This window comes from Pundamilia nyererei, unplaced genomic scaffold (assembly GCF_000239375.1).
Source record: "Pundamilia nyererei isolate P.nyererei 1_Seehausen unplaced genomic scaffold, PunNye1.0 scaffold00132, whole genome shotgun sequence".
NCBI classification, from domain to species: domain Eukaryota; kingdom Metazoa; phylum Chordata; class Actinopteri; order Cichliformes; family Cichlidae; genus Pundamilia; species Pundamilia nyererei.
Window position 1 is genome coordinate 1767881 of NW_005187533.1, and position 23753 is coordinate 1791633.

At 39.6% G+C, this 23753-nt stretch overlaps 1 protein-coding gene across 1 annotated transcript in view; it reads left to right on the forward strand.

Moving 5' to 3' along the window:
• grapa (GRB2 related adaptor protein a) overlaps positions 1-21814 on the forward strand; it is a 33730-nt gene extending 11916 nt beyond the window's left edge. Inside the window, exons 4-5 of the mRNA XM_005743520.1 lie at positions 8599-8767; positions 20546-21814. Of these exons, the coding sequence (XP_005743577.1) occupies positions 8599-8767; positions 20546-20731 (355 nt within the window). The 3' untranslated portion in view covers positions 20732-21814. The remainder of the gene's footprint in view (positions 1-8598; positions 8768-20545) is intronic.
• The last annotated feature ends 1939 nt before the right edge of the window (positions 21815-23753 follow it).

A 23753-nucleotide genomic window follows, 5' to 3' on the forward strand; every position in this document is an offset into this window, starting at 1 on the left:
TCTGGTGTTGCACGCAGACACACACGTGCACAAAGACACGTACACAGTCGGTTTTCCTGTTGCATCTGTCCCGTATCACCTGGAGGTCATACAAACACCATTTCTTTGATGTAACAGTCTGATAGAAGCTCACCAACAACTTGTCTGGCCTTATGTCTTCTTGACCAGTGAGTCCACATTCTCAGCCTCAGAACGCCCACCCACCCCACCCAGAAGATGACTCATAGTCTCAAGATAATGATTTGTCAATCGCATTGTGCTCTGAACAGTAAGGACTAAGGTCTGTTGCATGTCTTGCCAAAAGCAATCACCACCCTGAAAAAGGGTTGGCTATCTGATTTCACTCTTTGATTTGTGGGCTCGGATGTTTTTGAAGCCTTGAGTTTATGTCCTTGTTTTAAGGACATCAAAAAACAAGAAATTTTGAGTTAGTAAGTTGAAAGTTTCAGTTAGCTCTGGTATTCAGAAAGGGCCCTGATGGACCTCATTTCCACTTGAATGCCTTCTAGCGAATGATAATTCATAAAAGGTGTTCATGTGGAATTGTTGGACAGCTGACGTCTTCTGCAATCTACCTCCAGGTGACAAGGTAATGGCATAACTTCACAGAGCCCCTGATTGTCAGATCCAGCTTGACAATTTAGGTATTTGCTCAAAATTTTGACTTATTAACTCGAAGCTTGAATTATGATGGCTTTTTTTCACAGTTTTCAGCTAACTTTGCTAGTTTCTCTAGCTTGACTCATCAAAGAGTACATAGAAACAGATGCCTGTGAATTAGTACCGACATGTAAATAATATAGTAAAATTCGGGTTTACTTAAAAACAAAATCTGCTTCAAGAAAGTTTAAAAAGCATAGGTTAAATTAAAATGCAGTGCTTCTGTAAAGTTGCTCATTTTTAACATGGACATCTATAGTGATTAACTCGCCTTCCATGGAGACTGTAAATACTATTAACGGTAGATGAAAATTATATAGACAGGGCCACTAGGCAATTTGCCCACTGCGCTACCATTTCAGTGTGGATGCTGTTGTTTTTGACACGGCCTCACGTATCACTGACTCACGCTACACTGACTGATGGCTCATACAGTAAGCGCTGATTTTGGCTGTTCATTCGGCTTCCTAGTCATCATTTATCATCAGCCTCTATTCAGGGACATTTCTACAAAGGGAAACCATTAAAGGTAACTGACCCTGTGGGTGATGCTTATTTTACAGCTACATAATCCGCTCAGAGATTTAAGTAACGCAGAGTGGGTTCAGTGTCCTGTGAATGTCATCATTTGGGGGACAATTTCACACTTCGTGAACATCAGGGGAAAAAAAGTGCTTTAGTTTATTTGATACAATAAAAAAGAGTGTGTCAAAAAACGCCTGCCACTACTGTGAACCATCCATACAAGGCAGAATGGACCAATGGACTATGCTGTTTACAACAAATTCTTATCCTGTAATCTGAATGTCGCAACAGAAACTGAGTCTCATCAGATGAACTTTTTTCCAATTACTGAGATTACAGCAGTGACACCTGGTACAGTCTTCTGCTGCTCTAGCCCATCTGCCTTAAGTTCAGTGTGTTGTACTGACGTGTAATGAGTGGTTATTTGAGTCATCTCAAAGTAGTCTCGGGATTCTCATCTGATCTCTGGAATCTACGGAGCATTTTTACTCCGACAGCTGCTGCTGTAATCCCTCGAGATGTCTGTGTGGGAAAATCCCAGTAGATTAGCAGTTTCTAAAATACTCAGATCAGTCTGTCATCAACAACCACACTGTGGTTGTCTACTAATCGGAAGGTTGATGGTTCGATCTCCAGCTCGTCTAGTCCACTTTTAGTATCCCGAGTTGCTCCCGATGTATCCATCAGAATGTGAGTGTGTGAACGTAAACACACTTCGACCCAGAAAAGAGTGCTTGTGTGAATGTGTGTGTGAGGTAAGAAAGTGCTTCAGATGCTCAGAGTAGAAAAGCACTATGTAAGTACAAGTCAGACAAGTTTAACATGCTACCTTCAAAATCACCTCAATCAACTTTCTTTCCATTGTGATGCTCACTTTGCACTTCAGCAGGACATCCATGTCTGCATATCTAAGTGCCCTGAGTTGCCGCCACGTGATTGGCTGTTTGTTACATTAATGAGCAGAGGTGGGAAGCAACGAAGCACGAATACTTTGTTACTGTACTTCAGCAGAATTTTCAGGTATCTTTACTGGAGTATTTATTTTTCTGACAATTTTTTAATTTTACTCCCTACATTTTTAAACGAATATCTGTACTTTCTACTCCTTACGCTTTCAAAACAGGCTTTTTACTTTTGGTTTTACGCATTTGAGGGGAGTTATTATCACTGCGGGCCTTCACACATCAAACCGATTTGAGGCTCAGCACTAATGCACAAAAGGCAATCCTATTCATGTGTCAAGAAGCAAACTGTTTGTGTGCAGTTTGTCACACAGTGTGTTGCTAACTAAAGGTCCAGCTGCTGTATTTAACAAGGAGAGAAAAGAAAGAGAGCTAACTTTACTCAGAGATGGAGAAAGATAAGAAAGACAGGACAGGAGAGGAGGAAGAGAGGTTAGATGTAAAGGTAAAGACTGCTCAGTGGTGTTTGATAAACCTCATGTTTTTAAGTCATATATTGTGCCTGTATACGTGACAATGTATTTTTTTCATGTTGTGAAACGTGCTGCAAAAAAGCCAACAAAAAAACCTGAGATAGACTAACTGTTATTTAAAGGTTGCATGAAAATACTCTGCATGTTTGTGCAGGATAAATAATGTGGTTGATTTAAAGTAAAGCACTGTGTTGGGCTGGTGCACAGTGGCTGTGGTTCTCATGGTCAGAGTTAGGTTACATTGGGTGTAGCAGAGATGAATTTTAAGTTAAGCTGATGATGCTTATCTCTGCTGACTGAATTCCACCTTCATACTAACGTTATACTGTCTAATATAAAGATAGCCTAAACAGTAAACTGTCGGTGTAGAGTACACTAGTATCTGTACTTCTACTTAAGTACAGAATGTCTACTTTTGCCACCTCTGTTGAATAGAGGTACCTAATAAAGTAACTGGCGATTGTATGTGTGGTGCACAGCACAATAATGTTTGTTCTGTGAAATTCTCCTTTAAGTTGTTTACTTGCAATAAATATGTGTAATCCCGGCATTGATAGACATGTTTGAGTTCCACAGCCAACATGACTGAGACCAGGAAAACATTGTCAGATACCAAAAACCACAGCCTGGTTAGAGAGAGGATATTGTATTCAAACCCAAATAAGAGCTTTTCTCATAAATTTTCAGTAGAAAGTCAGGTTTTCATAGCCTGAACCATAACTCATACTGGCACAGTTTAATACCACAGTTCAGTGACCAAAACACATCAGAGAGAGACAGGAACGTAAACACGGGGAAGAGAGAAAGAGGCAAAGCAAGAACAGTGTCAGAGAAGGACAGGACTTTATATTTCCTTCTGTTGTGTTTTCTCACGGTCAAGTACGACCATCACGTGCTCTGTGAGAGGCTCCAGAGGGTCTCCTCCTCCTTATTTATGTATTCATTTTTTTCTCATTTTAATTAATCCAAACTCACTCTGTCTCTCACTCTCTCTCAAGGCTTAGACCGAGTTTACTCTGAGAAAAAGCAGATACAAAAAGTTATATTAAATTTATTCCCCAAATTCCAAACACTCAGATTGAAAAGATTTTCAATCATAACATAAATGTACCACAAAAAAAGCTTGAACTCAAGAAATCACAGAGCATCGTAAAAGTCTCATTACTTAAGAATTTTAAAATGTTATTGAATTTAAGGTGAACAAAGTTAATGAAAAGTGAAGACAAGACATAGATCTGTAAATCTTTTGACAGCATCATGACAGTGGTGTCATTTGAGCTTTCTGCTTAAAGAGGCCTGCTTGTTGGAGACTTTTCCTGTGACCAACATGACTCATTCAGCAGAAGTGCTTGCTGACAGTTTCTGTCACCTTAGGATGGCAAGTCCTGCTGTTTTTAATTATTCATGTAGAAGGTCAAAACAAAAAAGGAAGCCGAAAAAAGAATACACGTTTAACAAACATCCAAAATGAGAAAAGCATCGTTAGTATTGCCCAACTGCTGTTAAGCATAGCATGGAACTTTTAGCGCTGCTTTTCCAACAATCCTGGTTTTATTTTGGATGCTTGCATTGTTCCACTTTGCACACAGACAAAAAAAAAATGAAAGTAAACAGTTTTAACTTGATTTTAAAAAATTGATTGAAGTCAGGGGTATGAGCGCTTTCCCAAAGTTTCAGGTGGACGCGAATGACTTAAATATGCAGTAGAAATATTCAGCCCACTAAGTCAACACAGTTTCGATTAAAGTGCCTCCACCAAAACATATTTTATCATTCCTCCCCTTCTCTGCTTCATCACATCTCTCGCTCTGCACCCTCAGAGCACAGACGGTCACACTTCCTTCCTATCTCCTCAGCCATCTATCAAAACATGCTATGCTTTATTAATGCCACAAGCGGTTTGAACCCCCCCTCACTCACTCACTGACATGCCTGGTTGACATGCAAGGACGCTCCTTTAAAACGTGCACGCACTGGTGGTCAAAATGTGTGTGCATGGCGGCCTACAACGCATGTAATACGGCAGACGGTTATGCACGCTAGCTGGCACAAATACATGATATAATCAGCAATTTGCATCACATGGGCACACAAACACACACAGATTAAAAACTGTCAGCCGGAGGTGTTAGTGTGACTGTGTGAAGTAGTCCAGACATCTGCAGCGGTTTAGAAACTGAACAGCAGATTAGACAAGGGGGCTTGCAGAATGAGAGAGACAGCAAGAACAAGGAAGTGAGAATAGATTGATGGGGGAAGTTGAGAGAAAGATGGTCGGACGACCTTTGAGCACACACAATAGCGCTGGCGCAGAGCAAAAGTCTGAAATGTAACTGCTGTCCTCATCTACAGTATATCTGACTCTGAGTTCTATCTCTAAATCTATTTCATTTTCTGTCTTTCAATCTTTCTCACTCTCATTCTTAGATTCTTGCTCTCGTTCTCATTTCCTTTTACTCGGAAACAGAGCATAATCTCTCCATCGCTGTGGGCCTTAATTACACTGGATCAGAGAGATGAGAGGGCACTTGGAGAGACTGCTTTGTGTATGTGTGTGTGCGAGAGAGCGATCCAGCTGAGACAGATGCTGTCTGCGCTCTTACAGCAAACTGCTTCTCTACTGTCTCTACTTCACCGTCATAATTAATAAAACCATCAGTATGACATCGCCGAATATTGTTACAACTACATTATCATGCATTCTCCTCTTGATTACATACAAGTATTTAACTCTAGATTATGGTTTATTTCATTCTAAATAAGGTGTGTTGCCATTGCGATACAACAAAAAATAGTATTTAAATACTTTTTAAGGCTAGTTTTCTCATGATTTGTGTTCAAAGTCTCAAACTGCGTTATTATTATTTTACCTCTTTCCTGATACTGATGTGTGGTTGTGTTTTGCATGGCAGGGTAAATTTAGCATCAAGCGTGGTTTAATGTTCAGCCAGTATTTAGCTAGCTTCTGGTCACTTGCATGGGCACTTTTTCCAGTGGGGGAGGGGCTGGGCATGTCAAACATTAATGATAGATGCCAGTTTCACATTAATATTCCAAAGCTAAACTGAAATTAGTTTTTTTTTTGTTTTTCGTTTTCTATTGATTTCTTTTTCCTGAAAATAATAATAATTTTTAATTTCCTGAAAATAAATTTTCTCTTTCAAATTTCAAACTACCCCGGAGAAGGATGTAGAAGGTGCAGAATAACTTCAAATATTACCTTCTTTTCTTCTTTTCTTCCATCTGTTTTATGTGTTTAATTGTGCTTTACATTGTTGTGAATCCCCTCGAGGGAAAGTCCGTGTTGAGCTCACATCCTGTTTTAAAATCTTCTCGTCTCTGTTCACCTCTCACAGCACCCCTTACTTATTTTGACTTCGTTATCCAGCAGGGGCTTATTGTGTGATTTGCTCCCTCAGACAAGCTGCTGCTGCACAGTTGCAGAGCTGGTGGCAGTTACAGAGCCCCACCAGTAGGGTGCAGCAGAGGGCGCCAGACACCTTGGGAGATTATTGGGGCTGATGAAGATTACTCTGACAGAAGACCACAGTTTTGTGCTTTGTGTGTGTGTGTGTGTGTGTGTGTGTGTGTGTGTGTGTGTGTGTGTGTGTGTGTGTGTAAAGCTGAATTAAGAAAGGCAATGGAGACAAAGTGAGATAAAGAGAGAAAAGTTAGAAAGAACTGAGATTAAGAGGTGATTGTGGCCTTTAAGTAGCAATTCATGAACATTACCACCCCAGCATTGGTCTAGGAACACTACAGCTTAAAACACAGTGTTCGTGTGTTGCCACAGGGGCACAGACAGATCTGTTTGTAAGAGTCACCGAAATTAAATGTAATTAAGACCCGATTAAACATTAATTCAAGGTGAAGTTGTGTTTGTTGCTTCTGGCTGTTCAGAAATTTTCCTCAGAGTTTATTCACCAAACCTCAAACCCTCGCACAGGGTACCAAAATAGCTGAAGCCAGCCAGACCTGTGGGCAAAATAAAAGCACTGTTGGTCATACAGAATGAGTTAATATTCACATGCTGGTAGGCTGTCATTTTAGAAAGACACATTTGATTAATTTAATATTCCTGCAAAATAAAATCCTCAGTTTTGGGAGTCAGATCGTGAGAGGAGAGAAACAAGGACACACAGGCTGGAGAAAAAGAGGAGGCAGAGAAAGAAGGGCAGGGTGGAGGTGTAGCTGAATGCCATCCAGTCATAAGGGAGCCAGCTCTGCTTGTTCACAGGAGCACAGTGTCTGAATAGAGAAAGGAATTCTGGGTGAAAAAAAGCCGATGCTCATTTACTTTCCGCGAGCCTGGAGCACGGCCAATCAGACGCGATTCAGAAGGAGCCGAGCAAGGTTAAACCACAAATCCCCCCAAAAAGAGATCCCACATTGTGCTTTTTCGCTTATTAGGATGCATCATTCAATGGCGGTATTTCCATCCACACCGATGACGCTGCGCTAGAAGAGAAACGGGACAGAGAATGTTGGCTCTCTCTTTAACCACCGACGTGATATTTTAGCAATCATTAACATAACATTAACACACACACCTACTCTGCGATGTGTTTAGAAATATGGGGGTGTTGCACTGATTTCCGCTGCATGTTAGACGCAGTTATGTAACCATGTAATCACGGTGAGATGTCCAGATTTCTAAAGATAAGCTGAGAAGTTACTTAGCAACCACCACAGACCAGGACAAGGGGAGCAGGTATGATTGTCAATGAATGCTGGCCAAACTCTTCTAATTATAACAACAAGGCAAAGCTCGTCAACACCTAGGCTATTTTTGTTTGTGTCACTTATGGCTTTATTTTATTATTTTTTGTCATTTGCTTTGCTTGGCTTTGATCAGAATCTGTCTAAAAACGTTGCTGATTTTGTGCTACAAAGCATCTAAACCACATTTATTTAAATTTAAAGGGTATTGGGTTTATTTGACATGAGACTCACAGAGCAGTCTGTGAAAATGTCATTGTCTGCTTTTATGAATTCTGAGAAACTGACTGTGTTAGATATTTCCACAGTAGTTTGGGTTTCTCTTTGTAACAGCTTGTCTGTTTTCACATTATTTCAACAGCTTTAAGTCAACCCAGGGTCCTGGGTTTGGACTCGGGCACAGCTTCCGGCTCAAAATGAAAAACACACCAGGTTAATTCTGCCTGTGCGAGGACACGACACTCTTACGGAAGAGACTTGTAATCTCAAGCGTTTCTCTTGCTTATACGTATAATACCAAGCAGAGGTCACTCCGCTGATTTTAGAGGCAAATTGAAATGCACTAAATCCATTGTCCAATCAGCAGCTGACATCTGGGAGGAGGCTTTGCAGGCTAAACATTAAGACTATTAAGAAATAGTTGGTCCAGATGTACTGTAAGACAAAAAGAAATAAACTAAAAGAAAAATAAAGAGACCTTGTGATTGACAATAGAGTACATGATTAAAAAGCAGGATTATTCAGCCATGATTCCTACAATAGACCTTAAATTGAGCCCAAGCACCGTCAACACAGTTAACAAGTCACCGTTTTGTTTCCAAATTATTTCTGAGAGTAAATGACCCGTGTTGTTGCAGATATATATATATATGCAATTTGTCCCATATAAACAATAGTAAATATTCAAACTTTTAATGAGATTTGGGAATTTTGCCCAGTGTGTTTTATAGATTTCATTTCCAGTTTAATCCAATAAAGGGAAACTGGCTATGGCAGTGATTCTCAGTGTTTGTGAGCATGGAGCCACTGCAGGGTGGTGTTGTGGATGACCAGGGGAGAAAGAAATGAGCAAAATTAAGATTTATCAAGAGGAACAAAATAAGGATTTTCTCACGATTTTGTATTTTTTTTGTGTTAGTTAACAAAATGGCAAAAAAATGGAACTCATTAGTTAAGGTATGCTACTGCGAGGAAGCACATATCCTCATAGATACTCAGTTTTATGATCGTTTGCATCTCTTTGTTTACCTGCTTTGCAGTTATGGGGATCATGTTCAGCATTTCAAGGTACTGCAGGATCGCTGTAGTCAGTACTACGTGTGGGACGAGGCGTTCTCCTCTCTGAACGAGCTGGTGGACTTCTACCACAGCAACAGCATCGCCAAGGAGAGGACGGTCTTTCTGAGAGACCCCGAGCACTTCGCCAGGGTGAGTTTCTTTTGATTTCATGGTTTTCTTAAAGCAATCTAAAATAACGTAAGTGGGGAAGCTTTAACCTGATTTTCTTTTTCGTATTTGTACTGTAACAAAGTAAACCCTCTAAACTGATCTAATCAATCAGTTTTCAGCTCAATCTGCTCATTGTAGGTCTCCTTCTATGGTCATTTCAGGTGAGATAAGGAGGTCTAGCTTGCTAGCACTGGATTCTGTTTGTGAAAGCCAGGTGAGGAGCTACCAATCAGATTAAACTGTGCTTTAAGGGAGGGGTGGCCTTAAAGAGGCAGGAGCTAAAACTGTGACTAATGCAAATGTGTTCCAGTGGAGTCCTAGGAGAAAAATATACAGTAGAAGTAAAAATGTACACAAAAGTCTCCCTTTAAACAGTTTTTAAAAGCAACCTGAATATAATTTATTTCAAATGGAATATATTAAATTAAAAAAAAAATTAATGTACCTAAATCACCTAAATACTCATCTTTAAAAAAAAAAAAATCCCTATGCATTTTTTAATCCCATTATCCTTATGAGTGTCCTCACCAAACCATTTAAGACACATCTGTTCTTGCTGTCATCTGTCTCTGTCTCGTTCCTCTTCCCTCCGCCGTACATCATGTTAACTATCAGGCGAGACACAGTAAATTATCCGGTGCTTATCAAATCAGTACGCCTGGACAAACATAACAAGCTGAGTATTCATTTTTCATTTGACTCGAAGGCATAACCTGTCAATCTAATGTAGATGATAACTATGGGAAAAACTCCATATGTGGAATTTCTGGAGCTGCAACTGCGTCGGCGGAGTTTGATGTTTGACGTAGAGGTGCAGCTTGTAATGAAACATCACAGAGCAGCCGCCAGTTTGGAGCAAAATCAAATCAGTCATCTTAGACAGCGTGCCAGACGGACTGAGCACAGCAGTGTTAAAGGAAACTTATTTTCTAAAAGGCAATTCTACGCATTAGTCGTGAGGTGGCTACATATCAAATTTGGGCATATTATTACTTTACTCCATAATTCAATCACCCGATCAGTCTTAGGTGGATCACACTCTATGTAGAGTGTGATATGTAGACTCCAAAAGACTGCACACGATAGTAATATACTACAGCTGTAAACCAGAAGCACAGCCCAAGCATTAGTAGTACTTTATTTGATTTTTAGTATGAGAAATGACAGTTAGTTCCTGAGAAGGCGTCATCATGGGAAAAGCTGCTGTTGTTGTTGTCATTATGTAGACAAGCTCGTATTGCACAGTAACTACTCCTGGGAGCGGCAGGCAGTGCCGCACCCGCAGGCGAACCCAGTTGCACCGAAGGGATTTGATCCACAGCAATCCCGACCTGACAGCATGTTTGTGTCACTGTAACACAAACCACAAGCTAATACTCAAAATGAAACCGAGGAATGTCTGGCATTGCTGGATGCGTGGTTTTTGTCTTAAGTCGTTCTTTTAGTCAGCCTCCTGTCTTCATGGTTTACTCCTGCTACGCTGGCAGCTGGCTGTTATTGTACATCACAAAGTCCCCAGTTTCTTTTAAACAAACAAAAAGTCATTTACAGTACTGTGCAAAAGTCTTGTATCTTATCATTTTCATTTGCTTGTTAAGCTGCTTAAGACAATGTCAGAATTTGGTGTTTTATGTTGTATTATCGTGCATGTCGCATGTTTTAATTAAATGCTTGCACCTATTTGTCATTTTCCTAATAAACTATAAAGAAACGAGGGCTAGTTTGAGATTTTTGTGCAGTACTATATGTTATTTTAAATAAATAGGGTTTGCTGTTTTTCTTAATTTGTGCAAAATTATGTTACACAAAAAGTCCTGCAAAATGCATAACATGTAACTCACTCAGACTTCTGAATGGAGTCCAGTATTTTACAATCATATGAAGCACAGAAGAAGCCAAAGGCATAAGCTTAATGTGCCCTGGATGAATTTCTCAGCTGGATTTTTAGCACAGACTTTCTTACTTATTCCAGCTAGGGAGCCGTAACATCATAAGAGTAATATCAGCGCAGTGTAATTTCCAGATCCTGTATATTTAAAATAAAAGAGTCACAATCAAGATGGGCTTGATCTTAAGTCATTTACATGAGCACTTTACACTTTTCTCATTTTGGGCTCGCTGGGAGTCGAGGATTAACAGAATGTGACAGGGTAAATTTTGCTCACATCACTCATTGAAATGGATCTCATCATATGTGGTTACTTAGCCCACAGCTCAACTGAGTATCAGTTAAGAATCAGTGCTTCAGATGGCCTACAGATGATGTTGAAGTTTGGATCGTTTAACCTCAAGAAGTTGGATTTTTCAGTTTTCTGCATGTTTTCTTTTGATTGTAGATGATAGTGGTGATAAAGGTTTAATTGCAGTTTTTATGTTAGAAAATGCAAGAGCTCCCTCGTATTCTGTGTTTACAGTACATGCACAGACAAAGTTTGCCATAGAACTGTCTCATGTTTTCTTTATTGACTTAATAATGTTTTTAATATCCCAAATAAGAAGACATGATCCTAAAGCAACTCTGGAGCAGCTTAGAATTACATCCAAGCTTTATCCTTAATGCTGCCATCTGTTTTCAAAGCACCCTTGCAGATGGGATCTGTTTGCGACCACTGCTTTCACTGCCTCGGTTCGGTTCACCTTTGAAATCAAACCTTTCGCCTAACGATCAGCTCTGTGAAGTGCCAAAAAAGAAGCAGAGAGGTGCTGACATCCGAGGTGGTGGCCTGCAGATAGCCAGTCACTGCTGCTCTGTGGTGTTTTGCAGATGATCAGAGAAGAAGTGATGTTAGTGGCCAATGAGTCAGTGCTGTTATTACAACTAAAGGGAGGCAGGGAATAAACAGACACACATGCACGAGTGTATTTCAGGCAAGGTAGCAGCACATTGTAGTTCTCGCCCTCCTTTCTCCACGTTCCTTTTATGTTCTGCTTGAAGTAATAATAGCATCCTTACTGATCCAGCCTGGAGAAGAACGCCTGCAGTAATATACTTTATGTCACCACAAAAAGAGAGAAAAAGATTATTAGCCTTAACCCAAAGTAAAACCACCAGAATCGTCACTAAATTATTTTAAACCATCGTTAAAAAAAGGAAATGTCTGTTTACTAAAGAATAAAATACACCTTTGCACTTATAATTTACAGGATTGACACTAAAATGCACTGACTTCTGTGTAAAAGCTAACTCAGACTCAGTGCCTTAGCTATACGAAGGTTAACTGAGCTCATGTGCATGGCCACCCCTCCAAATTTGGAGCCGATGTGGATGAGAGGACCCGCCCAGTACTACCTCAAAATCATCCAGGTGTCTGCCATGCTTACTCTGATATGAAGAAACCTGAGTGTCCTATCAGTCCCACATGCTAACGGTAGCTCCCTATTGATCGTGGCACCTTAGTTGCCTGGACAGCAGGCTCCAAGGAAAGCTTGTTTTAATAAGCTAGGGTAACCTGTAAGGGCTATTTGCTCTGATAAAGAATAATACTTTGACTTCTACCTTTATTGTTTAACAAAAGGTTAAAAAGTGGATGTCCACAAGTTAGACTTTAATTGTGGGACATTTTATTAAAGACATTTAGCAAGAGCAGCTGACATCACCCAACAGGAAAGCAGCTGGGCATTCAGTAGAAAAATTATGTAAACCAAAATCCTTCTGAATGAACCATTTAACACGGCAAAAAAAGCGCACACAAAAAGCCAAAATTTACAAAATGTAAGCATATCTGAGTCGTGAAGATGATGCATTTGATCGTTGTGATGATGTGCTGTTGGAGTAGCTGCTTCTAGATTTGTTGTAGTTTGTCTCGTGGAACAGGAAACCTTCAGATTTTTTTTTCATCCTAAAAAAAAGTCTTTTTTTTGCAAATTGAGCTCCTGATTAGTTGCATCATGGCTGGTCATAAAACCATTCAGAGCGTGCTCCAAATCACTCGGGATGATGCGCAGTGCATTCGTCTCTCTGTGCAAATGCAGCTGGAGCAGGTGTGAAGTGATGAATTTAGCTTTAGGCAGTTATGGTGGTACTTAAACGGAAGATGGCTACAGCCATCCCCCGGGAGACTAATAAACTGTATGACCTAAATACTGTGATAATTGAATTCTCTTTAATGCGAGTGAATAGCACATGAAAACAACACCAGGTTTTGTTTCTGAATATTTCAGTTTTCTGAGATTTTCTCATGCTCATGCACAGGAAGCTTAAGGCTACACCAACGACACCACCACAGAGGAGGTGGTGTTATGTTATGACTTCTGGCTTTGTGGTTTGGGCAGAAATAGCACAAAAAGGATGACTGTCCTCTCTCCATCTGCTCAAACGGCTCATTCAAAAACACACTTTTGGATCCACTTGTGTGCAGTGACTTCTGACAAACTCAAGCTGAAGTGGAATACGAACACAGGAGAAACAAAACTAGGACAGATGCTGCATTCTTGTATTCTTTTATTGGCACTTACTGCTAGAAAACAGCCTGGAGGCTTTAACAAGATGTTTATGGTTGTTAATTTCATTGCTTTTTACACCCCATTTATTCTGTCTCATATTTTACTATGATGACACAGGCAATTTGCCCTGAATTCTCAATGAATATGCAGGTATTAGAGGTCAGCTGTGACTCTTCTGTTACTTTTAAGAATATGGTTAAACTTAAGAAATAATAGGGCTTATGGAAACCGCCACTGTTCACCCAGCGTCTATCTAAGCATTAGTAGAGCAGCATTACTTTCATGATCAGTGGAGTTTCTACATATTGTACATTTAAGGATCTGTAAAAGCACTTTATGCTAATCCTAACCCTAACTCTTCTTACCCTTCCACCATCAATCTTTTGCATGTAAAGCAAATGTGTTAATCACAACGCCACAGAGCCGATTTAAGGAAATTAAGAAAATTGTTCTTTAAAAACAAAAGAAGCAAATGTAAAATTCCCATAGTTTTGAAAATGCATCTACAAGCTCTAATTTAATGGTTCAACACCCAAAATAAATTCATTTTACAGTTATGGACATGATTAAAGTCGCTGCAGATTCATTTACTCATGATCGATTATTTCAGCTCTTATCTTCAGGCCACTTCCACTCTGCTATCAGCATTTAGCAGGACCTTCAATATTACTTAAAGTGTATTTTAAATTTGCTCACATACGTGCAGTAGAATAAAAAAAGAAAAACACAAAATTACACATTATCACTACATATGGCTTTCATGGTCCTCAAGTACCATAAAAGACCGTTTCTGTTTTACCAAATAATGTTGTTGTTGTTGTTTTTTTTAATTTTGTTTTTTCTTTCATTTGGTTCTGCTTAATTTCCTGGTTCTATGATATTATATCATATCTGTTCCATTCATCAGTGACAGGAGTCCCAGGCACAAAACCAAATTCTGATTGTCTTTATATTACGCAGCATCATTAGTCTCAGGTCAGAAAGTTGCCCCATCAGAAGTTAAGGGTCCACTAGGACAGTGTTATGTAATTATCTTCCTGAAACATGTGTTCATAATAATAATAATAATATATATAAAATGTGGCATGTGTTGGTTGTTTACATGTATGGCTAACCTTAAAAATGCAGTCACTTATTTTTTAACATATGTAATAGAAAAATATGTTGTACTTATATGACTATTGAACATTTGTACATGTATATTTTCATGATCTGTTTCTCATTATGCTTTTCTCCTCCTTCTTCCACTGCTCACTCTCCTCCCTCATTTCCACTTCATTGTCTTCCTCCTCACATCAAAACTCATCTCTTGAACTGAAGTCAGGGCTCTACATGCTCATTTATTCCCAATATTGTAATATAGCTAGGCTTGTGTGTCCTAAAAATCACACTTACCCTCTAATAAAAGTTTAACTACATTAATTACAAAGTTTAATTACATTTAATTACTCACATCGCAAGTTCATTCATTAGGTGTCTTTTAACAGCAGCTAACACAAGCTAACAGAAGCTAACAGCAACTAATAGAGACTAAGAGACTCTACTGTAAGCCAAAATAGCAGAGGCTAGCTGGGGCAAACACAGAAACGTTCAGGATATCACTAACACTGGCCAACAGCAGCTAACACAGGCTAACAGTAGCTAACAGAGGTTAACAGCAACTAATAGAGACTAAGAGCTCTACTGTGAGCCAAAACAGCAGAGGCTAGCTGGGGTAAACACAGAAAAGTTCACGATATCAACAACTCACCTCAGTATTGCAGTCATCAGACAGAAGTGAGTTTCATTCACTCATCAGACTCTCTTCTAAATGTTTTACAGCCTCCTCCAGAGTAAACAGACGTAGACACCAGCTGACTGGCAGCCTATGCTCACTACAGATAAATATAGAAAGATATAAATAGAGTTGTTTATCCTATAGTGGCCACCTTAGCTAGGATTATGCACTTGAGTTAGGAAGAGTAAGAAAACAAACTTCCGTTGGCTGCAGTCCACAGACATCTAGACATCTTTTACACACTGTACCTTTAAGACATGACAAATTAATTCTATATCCATTGCTGTGGAGTTTCGCCCACATACAGCAACAGTGTGACTTTGTTTTGAGAAAAAATAAGTGAAAATAACTACAGTGAAGTGTCAGCTGCTGGTCATATACAGTATCCTTGTATCGTTCTGTGTTTAGCACACTGGCTGTGATGTTGTTGCCCTGTAGGTCACTTTGAATCTGAATCACATCATGCCCCAGAGCCGAAGGTGCCGTGCTTTCCTTACATGGCTATGCAGCCTTTCTGTCTTTCCACACGAGATCACAGCAGCTTAGTCAGTTCTTTATGTCTCCATATGTGTTTACTGTTTTAATTTGAGCTTTAAGGTGTATTTTCTGTGCCTGTCTGTGGAGAGCTTTCCTTAGCATTGAATCTCCATAAACATAATGTATTTCTACAGCCTTCTACTTCTTTACAATTTAATCTGTGAGAGGATCAAAGGTGGGGGGGAAAAAGAGAGATGCAATCATGTAAACACCAGCCGATCATTTCTGCACTGGCTCCATCCGTATCCAGTTATCTTCAATTCTTCTTCATCAGTGGGCTTGGTTTCCCAGTAGGTAGATGCGCAGATTAAAAGCACACATGAAACATTGATATTAGCTTTGGACCCATCTGGCTTTTTCACCGTCAAGCTATATAAAATCACAGTCAGCTGGTCTTCGCGCCTTGGCCTTGGGCATCAACAAAGCTCCAACACCCAGCGTCTTCCACTGGCAGCGTTTGCACACGGTCATACAACTCACGCTTTACTTCTCTTGGAGAAAAGATTGTTTGATGAATGACTTAACCTGGTTATGGTGGCAAAACCATATTTAGGGTTTCTATTTGGGTTTTGATCATGAGAAGGACTCTTAAGCATCTCCGAGGTGCCACTGTGGACAGAATTGTGTGAGCTACAAAATACTCTGTGCCGTTTTTGGAGAAGAAAAAACCCCCAAAGAAAATACTAAATGAAAGAAATTTGCCCTAAAGACCAGTTAACCAGACAACAATATGGCAAACTGGCAAATAAACAGTCTGGCACGTTCTTGTGTATTTGCTCAGCAGCTCTTTCTTCTTTGTGAGCTTGATGTGCACGCTCAAAGCTCTGAAATATTAACAGTATTCAGTATCCACTTCTTCACAGCATCACTTCTTTTTCTTTCATAAAAGAAATAAGAATACAAAGAAAAAAACTGTTCATTCCCCCCCTTTAACCATTTAGATTATAAAGAAAGACGAGGTTATGAAAAGATTGTGTTCAGTGTTTCTCTTACTTTTTGTGTTCGACTAAATAGGTCAGTTTCACAGACGTGAACCGAGTGTGTTGAGCACTTGTGAGTCCTTGAATCATGTTGCACCATGGTGTTTTTTTTGTATGTGTGTGTGTGTGTGTGTGTGTGTGTGTGTGTGTGTGTGTGTGTGTGTGTGTGTGTGTTGACCCTCCTATTGTTTGGTTTGTCTTCCCAAACTAATTCCACATCAGCTCATTACATGGCTCTTGATAGCTTCTTATCTCAGTATGGCAGAATAGGAAATAATTCTCCTAACACATCCCTTAATATCCTCATGTCCTTGTGTTGCAAAGCCTTCCCTTTTACCCTGGATAACTTGGACCTTGTGCAAAGGGGCAAACAAGCAGTATTGGAGGAATTTTCGTTGCATTCTGTGCACAAGGGAACTAGCAAAAGCTGTACTGTCAGTGCTCTCTTAGGCGGTAGAGTCAACCCTAATCACAAGGATACATGGATTGTATTTGTCTTTACAAGAGAGAACAAGAATGAAAGGGTTCTTCTTGTGCAACCCACACAAACTAGAAGTCTCGACTAGATCAGTGAAACAATAAATCATAAGACTGTGAGGATTTTATAGATTTGCAGGCCTGATGGATTCTGTCTGGGTTTCTTGATCCTAATCCCACTGTCTAGTTAGTGCATGTACTTGTTTGTAACTGTGTACATGTTTTGTGTGCCTACCGCTACTTGGATGTCATTTTATTGGGCCTTACTCTAAGATAAAGCAGTCCACAATAAAAAAGCCCAGAATTGCAACATAGATATCTACGCACCTACATATAAAAAACAATATTGGTATTCATTGCAGCCTCCCCGCTCCCTCGCAGTTCACATCACATCCACCTTCTTCTGTGGGAGCGCCAGTGATAGCCGGGTTAGTTAAGTTCGAGCCTCTCTCCTTAAAATAGCCACTTTTGTTCTGCCACTCTTAAACTGCTTTTACTTCACGAGTCAGCAGCGATCAGAGGAGGCCGGCGATCGAGGGAGAAGAAAAACAGTACTTTTGTGAACTCAAAGAAAAACATCTTGAGGAAGAGAGAGGAGAATCTGAGGGCTGAATTTAAAGCGGCTCCCCTTGCCCTGGATTGCCATCAAACATCACAGCGACAAGCATTATAAGTGTTGTTTGTTGTTGTTATTTTTAGTGGGCATGTGTGTTTATTACACTCATCATTCTGGACTGATAGCACCTCTCCGTTGCATACCCATCCCTCTGTGTTTCTCTTTTATGACCAAAAGAAACTAAAATCTACCATTTACTCGATTTAAATATCGGATAAAACCCAACGCTAAACAAGGCTTTTGAGGAGAAGAGTGGCGCGAAGTGATTTTCATGCTTCACGAAGGTGCGCATAATGAGAATTTTATGCAAAGCACATGATGTTCATCACCATAAAAGTGTCACAGCAATCTAAAATATCTTGCCTCATTGATATTAACCTGCTGTCAGGTAAGGACAGTCTGAGAATCGAAGGGTAAAGAAAGTGGAATGTGTCAGAATGGTAACTTTAAACCCAACAGGGCCAGATTAGTGGTGTGTCTGGAGTGGAAGTAAGCAGCATGTTCTTTGTTTTTCTGTCTGTTAGGTCCTTTCTAACATCGCTGTGTGTCTGTACTCGCTCTCCCCTTGAAAATATGCCCTACACGCATGGTTTTCTTTACAGCTTCCATCACTTTCTCAGTATCACAAGTCCTTGAAGCCCTCGAAACAAAACCAGCCACCCATTCATTTTCATCAGTTTCACCTTCAGGTCACCGTCCTATCCCAGCTGTCATAGGACAAGAGAGGGAGTACACCTTGGACTGTACTCCAGTCTAACACAGGAACAACACTGAGAGACAAACAACAAGTCAACAAGTCACATTACTTTCATGCATATGGCCAATTTAGCCATTTATCCTAACCCCATGCATGTCTTTGGACTGTGGGAAGAAGCTGAAGTACCAGAAGTAGTGTGTGTGATTGGGTGAATGAGAGTTGTTGTAGTGTAGTTGTAGCTGTAGTGGAAGGTGCTATATAAGTATCTGTCCATTAGCATATGCTACTCTTGGATAGATCTAGTTGTTTCCCTGGTCCTGATAGTACTGTATCACCCTAATAAAGAATTTTGCTCCCAGACTGCAGGCTTACTAACAGTTTCTAGGATACTTAAAAGTAGAATGGGGAGCAGAGAATTCAGCTCCCAGATTGGATTCAGGATACAAAGCTCTCATAATCAGGGCTCAGCTACCCCTGAGTCCTCACTTAGATACACTGCAATAGGCCTAGGTTGATGGGTACTTCCCATGATGGACAGTGTTTCTTCTTCATTCAACTCTTTTCACTCTCTAGGTGCTTACACACTACTGTACATGTAATCATTAGTTATTATTAATCTCTCACCCCTCAACATCAGCCGGTCGTAGCAGATGGCTGTCCCTCCCTTAGCCTTCTTCTGGTGGAGGGTTCTCCTGTTAAAAGGGAGTTTTTCCTTCCTGCTGTCACCAAGTGCGTGCTCTGTATGAATGTGTGAATACATAGACTGTTTTTTCATATTTACCAAGACTTATTTCATCTCTTTGGAGCTCGTATTCTTTTTCTTGTTTTGTTTGGCCTCCTGCTTCAAAGAAACTGCGCTCACTTTAAAAATTCACCGTCTAGATTGTGGCTGGTGAATTAAATAATACCTCTCAAAGCCTTTAGGAGATAAGACCAGCGAACCTTATTGACCAACATTCATTTTAAGCTCGTGTAGTGGAGAAATTTCCAAACTAGCCCTTGTAAACTGTGTGCTCTATTTTTTTTCTATAATCTTATATCCTGATGATAAGCAGAAAACGCACTGGTATGTATAAATATTACTTTAACATAAAGAAAGACATATTTTTGGGAGTCACTGATAAAAAAACAAAGGTAACCCAAAACTGGCTGTGATATTAAATCAGCATGAAACATCTGTCTTTTGCAGGACATTAAGTTGATTTGGTTTCTGCAGCCATCTAAACGTAGCGAGATAAACACGTTAATAACTCTACAACCCCCTCATTTGACGAGTAACATATTTGACCGTCACATGCAAATAACACCATGCTGCTACAGCGTAACCCCACTGAATGCTACACACATTGCACCGGTGTGTTATGACTCATTTTATGTGGGAGATGTTGGATTACAGAAGCTTACTGCCTCCTTTCCAGCTTTTTAAAAATAGAAAAGTAGCATTCATGTTCTTTGTTTCTGGATTGAATTGGTAAAAAAGAGCTTCATTGACATTTGACATGTGGTGTCTTTATATTGTGCGATGAAAAGGCCTCATCTCTCATTTTCTAATACAGGGATGTCAAACTCATTTTACATCGTGGGCCACATGCAGCCTACTTAAGCAGGCCAGTGAAACTCCCCTTTCTGTGACTGTACAGAAGTTTAACTGCACATTTAATCCCAGAGATATTTTAATTTAAGAAAAAGAAGTTCAGTCATAATAGTTTGTTATATCAGTGAAAGAAGACTGTCATTATGACTCTTTGGACTTTAAAGTGTAAACTGACAGAAAGAGTTCTGGTAGCTCACTTGTCCACACTATAAAAAATGTAAAAAACAAACAAACAACAACAACAACAACAAAAACAGTCATTTTCTACCTGTTTTTTAACAGAGGCTTCGGTAAATGGCAAATGTGTGGTTGAAGAAAAATATACAAAAAAATCTTTAAAAAATTCAGAATACAGAAATTCTTTCATTTTAAAATTTTGTATAATATTTGCATTTATACTTTATACTGGAGTCTTTGTTGGGCCAATTCTGGCTTTAAGGTTCACTTCCCCGGGCTAATGTGTAAATCTTATATAGCTTGATAGCTGTCTCCAACACAGGGGTGGGTTACTTTTAGTATTTTCTTTGACCCAATAACTGGGTATTAACTTACTGTTGTGATGAAAATGTGTGATTAACTCTCTTTTTTTTCCCTCCTCCCCTCCCTCCCGTTCCCTCTCTCCCTCCTGACCCACAGCGTTCCCATCATGCCCAAGCTGTCTTCGACTTCACCCCGCACCACCCGTCCCAGCTACGCTTCCTGCGTGGTGATGTCATTGAACTCATTGACTGCTCTGATTCGGTGCGCTGGAGGGGCCGTTGCCATGGACGCGTGGGCTACTTCCCTCCAGAGTACGTCCAGCCCATTTATCACTGCCAGTGACCTGACCTCGTGTCAAACAAGCGCACGGCCATTCCTTCGGGTTCACCGACGAGCCATCCTGAAAGACACTCACGCTGCTCCCCCGCTCTGCACTCGCCCGTCAACTTCCTGGAGCAAACGACGGAGCTACCACTGAACGACCCGTTCCCTAAACTGATTCCTCCCAATGCCCCCTGTGATGTCGCCCTTTAAATCAGCCTTTGCTGCAGGCTCATCTGATCATCTGATCCTGAAGACTCCACTTTCTCCTCCGATCCAGACATGGACCTTTACACTGTGGAGAACTCTCACATATATTCAAAGTCATACATACTCCCAGTTATAATCATTTATTACAGCTTACCATCTCTTTTAGAAAAGTAACACACATAAACACTAAACTGAGGGGAAAAGTGTGTGGCCCATGAAAACTCCTGAAGGAAGGGCAGGCTTGCTCTCTGGCTCATTTACTCCAGTATTTTGCCATCCTTTTCACCGGGAGCTGGACAGAAAGACACAGAAAGTCATTGTGAGTGTGAACACTTAGAGGATACTGACACAGCAGATTCCTCTGTCACTGAGCTGGTGTGTGTGTGTGTGTGGGGGGGGTGTCTGTACAGATGTAAAGCTGCAGTCTTTACATACATATATGCATGTTGTGTGACGATGAGGGAGTGAGAAGTGTGTTGATTGTGTTGATTGTATCTGTGTGCGCGTATATATGTGTGTGTGCGTGTGTGTGTTTGAGCGTGCTCAGTGGACCAGTGAAAGGAGTCACTGTGTTACAGTGTGACAGTAAGACGAACACTGCCCCGACATCGCTTTGTTAATACAAAAAAAGAAGAAAAACGCGCTGCTTAAAATGTAACATGCTCAACTCAATTTACTGATCAATCATTTGTTCTTGAGTATTTATTCTTATCCACGTGTGATCTTAAAATACATATACTGCAAGTGAATTTAAACATTGTATACATGTTTTGCTTCTGTTGAAACTGTTGCAGTTGCTTAAGAGGAACAAACTTCATGTGACTGACAGCAAGAACTTGGATCGGTCTTCCTTATCCTGTAACAAAATCATTGAAATAAAGTGATACATTCACATCTTTGAGCCCTGAAGCTTGGACTTTATTTGGTATTTACTGTATCTGCTTTTAGTGTGTATGAACTTGTGTTCTTTTTAATGAAAAGGTCACATGTGCCATAATTTGCTGTGATCTTGATCAGTTTTGTTGGTGCTATTCCCCCCCTCCCCCTTTTTTTTTATTTTTATAATCAGTTTTATCCTGAAGTTCCCTCTACCAAAGCCATTGTAGCACTGCTAATCTCACAATCCCCCAAACCATTTAATTAAATGGTCAATTAAATTTAACAGATTTAATGTACTTGTACTTTGAGTATTTCAATGTTATGCTACTTTCGGCTTTTACTTTAGATTACTCCATATTTTGAATGCAATTATTGCATTTTGTGCCCAACGCTATATAATTTAAAGTTTTAGATACTTATCATTTTTACAGATTAACTTCAGTTTTATAGCCCAAGATGTTGAACAACATTAAAGGAACATACACATGAATAAATCAATAATTAAAATCCAATAATATCATGTATATGATTCTGATTTGTTTTTATTTCACATGACTTTAGGTATTAGGTATTTTAAACATGTTTGAATATGTAACCAGTGAATTATTATGCCATGTAAGTAAAATTATAATTTTATAACTTTTTTCAGCTATCCATCAAAAGATTAGGTTTAAATTCTGATGCAGCTCCACTTTTTACATAATAAATCTGGAGGTAGGGCCACATATGAGCTTAAAAACTGTGGTTTGTACATAAATTTTCTAAACTTATTAAATATTAATAAGTAATATACTAAGCATTTTGATCCTCCCTGCTACCTCCAAGCACCATTGTTGGTCTGCCCTGTGCCTCCACACTTAAAAGTTATGGAAATGCTCCCGGTCAAATAGAGTCCACTATGAGTCTTTCTTCTGTTTAATGTCAAACAGCAAAATTCCAGGGGCATTATTTTCATATGTACACAGCATATTCATCACAATTTCAGTAAATTAAATGATATAATTATTAATTAATATAATTATATTAAATTCAGATAATAATAATAATAATAATAATAATAATAATAATAATAATAATAATAATAATAATAAGGGCTGTCTCTCTGTTTGTTTGTTTCTTTGTCCATTAATTCCTCATAGACCATCAGGAGCTGAGTAACCAAACTTGGCACACAGGTACATCTTGGGCCCCCGAAGGTCGGTATCTATTGCAAGGGAATATAATGACCCGCTTTTAACATATAAACAACATCTATCTTTTTTAAAGTTTTCTCAGTCTGATTAAGTACATCAGCTTGTTAACTGCATCAACAGGAAAAGCTACTGTAGCGTGCCAATCTACTAGTTTTTCCTGGATCTTAATACATTTTTGAGTGGACACTGAGCACAACGGGCAATACAATAAAGCTTGATCTCTCTGATTAAACAAAAATTGGTATTATGATTGAGTAAATCAAACCCTGGTTAACAAAAAGGAACTAAAAAACTAGAATCACTTTAGACGTGTCTAAAACTCTCTTAAAGAGGAAAACATATCCATGTACATATCCACACAACCTAAACATGAAATTCTAGTCAAGTTAAAAGAGTTGTTACTTGTCTTTTAGGTGTATTTTATAAAAGTGTCAACAAATATGTACATGTTACTTTTATGGTAATTAGAGTTTTACAACACTTGCTCATTTTATGGTCTTATTGTATCCTGTGCCAGGAGACGCCTCACTGGCATGTAATTCTGTCAACATAATAATAGATCTGTGCGATAACGCATCACGTCACCGATGTTAAGGACAGTTTTGCGCTGACATTCGGCCGCCGTTATGTAAGGAATGCAGAGCCGCTTCTCTCACCACACTGTAATGTTTGACATGAAGCTGGTAAACTGGGTTACGTTTGACCATTCCTCTGCTCTCAATCACTTCTGTTGCCTTTCACTCTCTTGTCACTGCTTTTGT